Genomic DNA, 8006 nt, shown 5'->3' with positions numbered 1-8006 from the left:
AAGACTAGCAGGCATACTTGAGGGTTTTTCAAGTAGTTCTTTATGACAACTAGCAGGCATAATGTTGTTACCAAATAAAGACAATATGTTCTCCATTACTTTCTTGCTTCGAAGTTTTGAGCGGTCAATTTAGGGCGGAGCTAATGCGCGACTATGTGTTCGTATTGACAGTTTGGTAACCCTAAAACTTATGACTAATACAAAACTCAACTCACCAGACAAAATATGGTAGTTTCGTAATAAATGAAAGTGATAACCATCAAGGGATAAAGAGAAGAATATTGGTTTCAAAGTGGAACTGTGAAAGGAAAGATTGGTCCTAAAATAGATTAAAAGAAATAGTGGTCCTTCATAGAGTATATAGTGTATATATATGGACAACATTACCAAATTAAAACTGATAGGTTAGAAAAAATGTTTATAAAAATCATAGGATTCAAGCAGTGGAGCTGGAAATTAGGATGTGAGGTTATCATGTCTCTGATTCTTTTGACAATCTAGTATATTTTTCATCTCAATTGCATACGAAGTAGAATTGTTGTGTTGGTGATGGTTGCCATCCTGCAGACCAAAACTACACGAAAATATGCATTGTCAATTTGATGCAAGTGTATAATTGTCTAAAGCTAGCAATTCTTCTGGCAGTATAGGTATGGGAAAGCAACTTGGTTTGGCAGAAATATTGGAGTATAAGCATGATTCTCGAATCTTGGTTAACAGCTTGGTTTACTGCATATAGGAGCTAGTAGTAATATATAGTCCGCTCTTGTCTGCTCTTTGTTTGTCTCTGCAGGACAGACATTTTAGCTCAACCAAGGTTACATAATTAGCTTTGGCTTAATTGATGAAGTTGCCAGGTTAATGACGGGGTCTCGTTACATAATTAAGCATTCCCCTCGCTGCATAGTTCCTTAATTCAAGAACCTTCTTTCAACTTCTTCTTAGCTTCATAAAGCAGAAAATGTCGAATTACCATGATCCACTAAATCGGCTAAGAAATAATGATTGTTTCTAACAAGAAATAAGTAATTTTGACATGGTCGAGAAATTAAGACATTGATTCAGTGATTAAAGTTAAAATTTCAGGACGTAGAGATTTTATTTTTAGGTTTAAATCTCCCTTCCCTTTTTCGCTTAAATCCCACACCTCACTTATTAGGAAAAAAAATTTTCTACTTTCATCCTACCGCCCTCTTATAGAAAAAATGTATTAAAAAAAAAAGTACTTTTAACATGGGATAATATAGAATTGCCAATAAACAAAACACTCTCAAAAATCCATCACCGGGATTTGTCTGAGTATTATCCATTGAGGAAACAAGAAGGCAAAGGTGTGATTTCTTGAAATCCAGAATTTGTAAACAAATTAGTTGGTCGATGTTCCCTTGGAGCTACCTATTATAGTTCCTAAATCATAAAATTTTTTCTTGAACTCCAGATTTTGTAAACAAATTAGTTGGTCGATGTTCCCTTGGAGCTACCTATTGTAGTTCCTAAATCATAAAATTTTGTATCCATCTACCACCAAGATACATTAAATTTTGTGACATCTACCACCAAGCTACACTTAGAATAGAAACATTAAACAAAGCAATGCTTAGGAATTTTTGATGAATGCAATGAATGGAAGTCAGTATGGTCAATTTGGAATCAAAAGAAGGTGGACCCGACTCAACAAATGACCCTTAAATAAATTACAAAAATAGTGAGCTAGGAAGGTGCGAAATGCCTCATGTCCCTAGCCAAGTGTGTGCATTTATATATTATCTTTAAGGTTTTCGCCCGCACGGAGGCTCTTTAGAGAATACATGGGATTTCTCCGTTCTGTATAAAGAAATGCATCATTGACTTAGCTCATGATTGCCATTTGCCACTACAGTTTTTTCTTTTCAGTTCTGCTTGGATGGATAGTGAGCCAAATGATTCTCTTAGAGACATAAATTACACCACTTGGTTATCAAAAAGTCCAATTGAGATGACCGATGTGATTAAAAAGTCTGAATCACTTTTATGCATTCTCTTTCTTTCCTCAAATTTCTTTGTTGCGAAAGAGATCAGACACAATTAATGATTTTATCATTCGTTAATTCTTCTTTGCATTTCAAAGGACATAAAAGTTTATTTGGCTAATTAACCAAAAGATGAATTTTTATTGTGTGTTAGCATGCACTTAATGGTGTGACATGTGATACAAAATTATGCTCAGGATCAAACATTGATTTGCGTTTTCAAAGATGAGCCTCCTGCTGTTTGGTTCAGTTTTGTTGTGATTTTGCTTAAAGAGGTTGCACGCTCGATGCAAAAGATTTGAGGAGACTGGAAAGCAGCGCAAGCTATGGCCAACTAGAGCTTGGATATATTGTAATAGGAATGATGATGATTATTTTCCATGACTAAGGATGTATGTATATTCAATGGAAAGGAAGGTGATCCAACAATTCCCTTTTAGCTTTATATTTTAACTTGCACTGTATTCAAGTTGCACAACTGCACAATAATGGCACTTGCATTTGAATTTGATTTATAAAAGACAACTTTTCTGCTTTCCCGCACGCACGAACTTAATGATCCTATCATCATCTTGATGACAAAAAGAATTGATTTAAACATCATTACTACTACCTTGCTTCAACTCCTTGGAAATTAAAGAAGATGCTCTTAATTAGTTCGACTGATTACTTTTTTTTTTTTTTTGAAATACCGAAAAAGAATTACATATGCAATTAAGTACCATAACTATGCATATATATTAACTATTTCGAAAGTGGGTTCTTCGAGATAGTGACATGGTCTTAAATTGTCTTCTCTTCATGATTGTCATGATTGAGTTTACCAGTCAGTTTGCTGCTGGCAAAAACTTTTCCCCAGGATCATATGATGCTATGAAATCTTTATAACAGCCTACGTACATTTGAAAATTTCACCTCAATTTTCCATTTCTTTTGGTGGACTAACCTCTCACAAGTGTCCGTTACGCAGGCATTGTTATGCTGGAGTGGATGTGAAAATGTGATGAAAAGGTGAAAGAAAATAAATACTCCGATGAGGAACTAATTTGATGATGATTTAAAGATGTCATATGATGATCAGTGCTTTTGCGCTTGGACGATGATAACTTTGTTTTTCTGGTTTGCAAAGCCACTTTAATGCACAAGTTTTTAATAATACTACTGATTTTAATGGAGGGCCAGGAACTAGCATTACATATTTATATGCAAGACAAAATGCATCCCAAGAAGCTCCTCCTAATTTTATAATAATGCCTTGGACCTAGATAGATATCATTAAGAATCACAGCTGAGCAGTTAATTAAGTACCAATTAATCGTTTTGCAACCGTACATATATTTTAATTATGGACACTTAAGATGGACGTTACGTAACCTTTTCCCCTCACCGTAGAGTCTAGGGTTCAAGATTGGCTTTTTTGGTGTTCATTTCTCTGTGTGTGTGTGATCTTTCTTTAACTGCCGATGGTGACAGTGTCATATGACGGTAGTTGAAGCAAGTCCCACACCACACTGATGATGATTAGGAAGAATTTTCTTAAGTAAATGAATCTTAGCTAAGGGTTGGCTTATCTTGATGACAAATTAAAACACCAAGCTTATCACAAGGCATTTTCTTTTCTTTTTTTTTGTTTAAAAAAAATTTCAGGGTCGATCGAATAATGGGAAAGGTGTAAGTTTCAATAGATGCAGCTCTCCTAAGAATTTATACCACTATTGGTATCTTATGAAAGGAAAAACCGGCTTTGATATATCTATACAGCTTTTGACTTCAATCTTCCAATAACTTGGAAGCAGAATCAGTAAATGGTTGATGAATTTATGCCAACTGAGTTTTCACTTTTCCTAGCTGGAACTAGGTAACAAGTAAGTACTGCCTCCTTTTAGAAAGCGGCCGGTTTGCAAATTAACTTCAAAGCATAAAGTCCTGAAAGCACTGATCAGTGAATTCATTGCCTTATATAATTACCATGCATCTTGCACTTCCAAACGATTCTGTTTATTCTTAAAGGTAAATAATATTTTGAGAGTTATAAATAAAAAAAAATTAAGTAGGTGGTTCAATCACCTCCAAATGGAATTAGTAGTAGCTAACAACCGGTTATAATTTTCAATATATAAATATTATTGTGTTTGTGACTTTGCTATTTTCCTTTAAAAATGATTACAAAACTGAAGGTGGGGAGAAAAGAAAGGGACAAGCGCAGCTGGTTAATACTCAATCGAACCTCATCCTCTCTCCATTAGTTATCTGATAAATTGATGAAAAGGAATATGAACCAAAGAAGTTTGATTTGTAGTTTTGAGTTGGAGTGAGGGAGAATGAAGTCTTACTAGTAATAAACATGCATCACCCCCCCCCCCCCTCCATTGCTTTCTGAATTTCTTCAGATTCCAAGATTCATCCACCATTTTCTCCCCCAAAATTTTACAGATATTCTCTTGCTTTTATCCCCAACGATTCTTCAGTCTGCCATTCATCTAATGCCATAGAAATCATCATGTCCCACCCTTGGAATTGAAAGAACAAGAAAAGCTGTTACATCTACACAACCCTTTTTATCTTTTCTTTTTCTTTTCTTAAATTCCATTCCCAAGATGCAACATAAGTGAGGAAACTCTGCAGTGACAAAAGAAGCCTACCCTCCACCACCACCACCCCCCAACAAAAGAAAGAAGGTACCCTAGGCACAGCTCAAGATCAAAGTAGCAGACCGTCAGTAAATTTTGCTTCTTAATCTCGAAAGGATTGTTGTGAGGCTCTAGGCACAGCTCAAGATCAAAGCAACAGACCGTCAGTAAAGCAACATATCCTTTTGAACCCTTTTTTCCTACCTCCTTTTTTTTTTTTAATATACAAATTCGAGTGAGTTTGGTTTGCCTATGCTGAATTTATATGTGCCTAATTTGTGTTGAAAGCATAATCTTTAAATGTACGAGAACATTGAGATGCTTCCAAGAACAACATTGATATATATTGTTTATGCAAGATGACAATCGAACTAGCTAATCGTGTGAGGCAGCCTTCTCAAAATTAAATCAAATGTTGTCGGTGTGTTTTTTTCTTTTTTGGGGGTGCATTCACTGTACCACATTTGCCACAAGGAACTAAAATTACAGAATCACAATTAGAGCTAAGATTCAAAACAAGAATTCTTAATTAATGTGTCATTTCACCAAGAATAATTGTTTTGAAGCCCCCTTTCGGCAGCTACTTTAATTAAAAAAACTTGCCCACCAAGTGCAGATAATGAGAGTACTACTGCTATAAATTAAGGCAGGATAATCGATCACAAGAATAAGCCCAAACTAAGAAAAGTTAGTACTAAACATGCTTATTAAGGCGATTCAAAGGGATTCCGATTAGTAGCCACAAACTTCTTCTACTAATAATAATTGACCAAGCTTAACACCATTAATAAATGTCTAGTATTAGCTTGGAAGCTATGTGTGAACCTGTGATTAGTCACTTCTGAGAAAGACCCAACCTTAATTAATGTGACCCACAAATTTTAATCTAACCAAAGCTACATCTTTAAGAAATGATAAAAACTAGCTTAAGAGTTTTATTACGTTATTACGCGTGTAGCTGGACCCCCTTCACGAACTTGTACGGAAACCAGATTGTTCCTCCATAAATACCACCCACTTCAATGGTCTGGGCAGGTGATCAAGCTTGATTTCAAGGTGGAAAATATGGTATATACATCTCTAGTCATATACTACTATACTCTTTCTTAAGCCCACATATTTAAGTAGCAGTCTCTTTCAAATAATTGCTCCTTGTCACTTCATTTTCCGCAGACCCCGTATATATATATATATGTATATATATCTATATTGGAGTTAACATCTTCCCTAGCCTATTGTGCTGCCCCAGTTGAAACTAGCTAGCACGTAAAACACACACCCAAGTCACACATTTCTGTATTACTAGTACTTCTCCTCCTTCAACTACCACTTTTTTTTTTTTTCCGGCGGAGCAACTTGTACGGGCTCTCCAATTATCACCAAAGGTATGTATGGAGTAGTTTTCTAGCTAGCTTCCAAGATCATATATTCCAGTTGGGACATTTTTGTACGTGTTATTAATTACTCATGCATGCATGTTTAAATGTGCAAATATTCACTTGCCAGCATTTGCCTTATCGTATGCGGTAATTCTTCTTGATTAATCTAACTTGGTCAATGAATTTAATGTTGATCATGTGTAATTGTGCAGGGAAAAAATCATTATGATGAGGATCTCACTCTCTGCCTGCAAAGAAGTGCCACCCCTAGTGAGTTTTCCTGGAGGACTGAACATGGACCCCTTTATTCCCTGGCGGAGAAAGGACAAAGTTGTGATAGTGATGGGAGCAACGGGGACCGGGAAATCAAGACTTTCAATTGACTTAGCTACACGTTTTCCGGCTGAAATTGTGAATTCGGATAAAATGCAAGTCTACAAGGGCCTTGATATAGCCACCAACAAAGTTACTGAAGAAGAATGCCTGGGAATTCCTCACCATTTGCTAGGATTCGTGGATCCCAATGAGGATTTTACAGCCCACGATTTCCAAAATCATGCATCACTGGCTGTCGAATCTATCATCAGAAAGGGCAGGCTCCCGATCATCGCCGGTGGATCTAATTCCTACATTAAAGCTCTAGTGAACGATGATCTCGAGTTTCAGTCCAAGTATGACTGTTGTTTCCTCTGGGTTGATGCATCAGTGTCAATTCTCCGTTCATTTGTGACTAAAAGGGTCGATAAGATGGTGGAAGCTGGTCTAGTGGACGAAGTTAAGGAATTTTTCAACCCAAAAGGCGATTATAGTCGTGGGATTCGACGTGCTATTGGTGTCCCTGAAATGGATCAATTTTTCAGGAATGAGAAACAAGTTGATGAGGAAACTGGGAGAAAGCTTCTGGAGGAAGGCATTGACAAAATTAAATCAAACACTTGCAAATTGGCCTGTTGCCAACTTAGAAATATTCTAAGGCTTCAAGAGCAATTGGGATGGAATATGCACCACCTTGATGCAACCGAAGCTTTCCTTAAACGTGGGGCTGAGTCTGATGAAGCATGGGAAAGACTAGTGGCGAGGCCTGGTACCATGATTGTTGGCCAATTTCTCGAGGAAGATGAGTTCGTTTCAACTCTCTCCACCACCCCACCATCTTCTTCCGTTATCGTTGCTGCATCCGTCCTCGCCACCACAAATGCCACTGCCGTTGCTGCTGCCACTCATTAAACTGACCCTTTTACTAGGACACTATGAAAAAATCCAAAAAAAAAAAAAATGCTCGAGATGCCACGTGGAAGGGGACAAATCAGCCTATTATCCTTTTTACTTTGTTGTTACAGAGGTTGCTGTCAGTTCAGGTAGTTAAGTACCTAAATTTGGCGGCCGAACAGTTGGGAAGCAATTTAGAAGTCCGTGCTTGGCTGCGGTTGCATAAAAGATTTGTACGTATGATATGATATTCTGCAGTTAAGTCGGTCATGACTATACAACATGCGTGATGGCAGCGGCCGCCGATTTTTGGTACCATATAGTAGTAGTAGTACGCTGAGGTTTGTAGGTTCTGCTGTGATGGGATGGTATTGCGAACGAGATCACACAACCGTGTAGACCCCTCCACTGAAAAGAGAGAACAAGAGATTGGCTTTTCTGGCTTTGTCTGTTTTTTTTTTCTTTTTTTCGTTCTTCTGTCTTTTTTTGGCAATGAGCTGTATTATTCTGGGATTTGACATCTCAAGATATGGTATATAGAACTTCTGCACTGTTTGCTTTGAAGTTTACATCGTTTTTTAATTTCTTATCTCTAACTCAGGATCGGTCGGCCCTGCCCTTGACTCTATTTCTCATAATATATGCAATGTCCACCTATGGATTTCCAGAACCTGATTCACAAAAATTGTATAGCATTTCTTATCAGAAGTCACGACCCTTTTCATTAACGCAAAACTCAAAAGGATAGGTAGTTAAAAGCTTTGCTTCAAGCCTGTGGT

At 37.0% G+C, this 8006-nt stretch overlaps 1 protein-coding gene across 1 annotated transcript; it reads left to right on the top strand.

The window, feature by feature from the left end:
- The first annotated feature begins 5967 nt into the window (after nt 1–5967).
- LOC113765763 (adenylate isopentenyltransferase 5, chloroplastic) lies at nt 5968–7771 on the top strand. The gene is made up of 2 exons (XM_027310009.1): nt 5968–6024; nt 6231–7771. The coding sequence occupies exon 2, from the start codon at nt 6244–6246 to the stop codon at nt 7243–7245; it is 1002 nt and encodes a 333-aa protein (XP_027165810.1). The 5' UTR covers nt 5968–6024; nt 6231–6243; the 3' UTR covers nt 7246–7771.
- Nucleotides 7772–8006: the final 235 nt, after the last annotated feature.

The sequence above is a fragment of the Coffea eugenioides genome, chromosome 3, assembly GCF_003713205.1.
Source record: "Coffea eugenioides isolate CCC68of chromosome 3, Ceug_1.0, whole genome shotgun sequence".
In the NCBI taxonomy this organism is placed as follows: Eukaryota; Viridiplantae; Streptophyta; class Magnoliopsida; order Gentianales; family Rubiaceae; genus Coffea; species Coffea eugenioides.
This window is presented reverse-complemented; position numbering and strand designations above follow the sequence as displayed.

Coding starts and splice junctions, on each gene's coding strand:
- LOC113765763 (XM_027310009.1), top strand. CDS start 6,244: ATGATGAGGATCTCACTCTCTGCCTGCAAAGAAGTGCCACCCCTAGTG.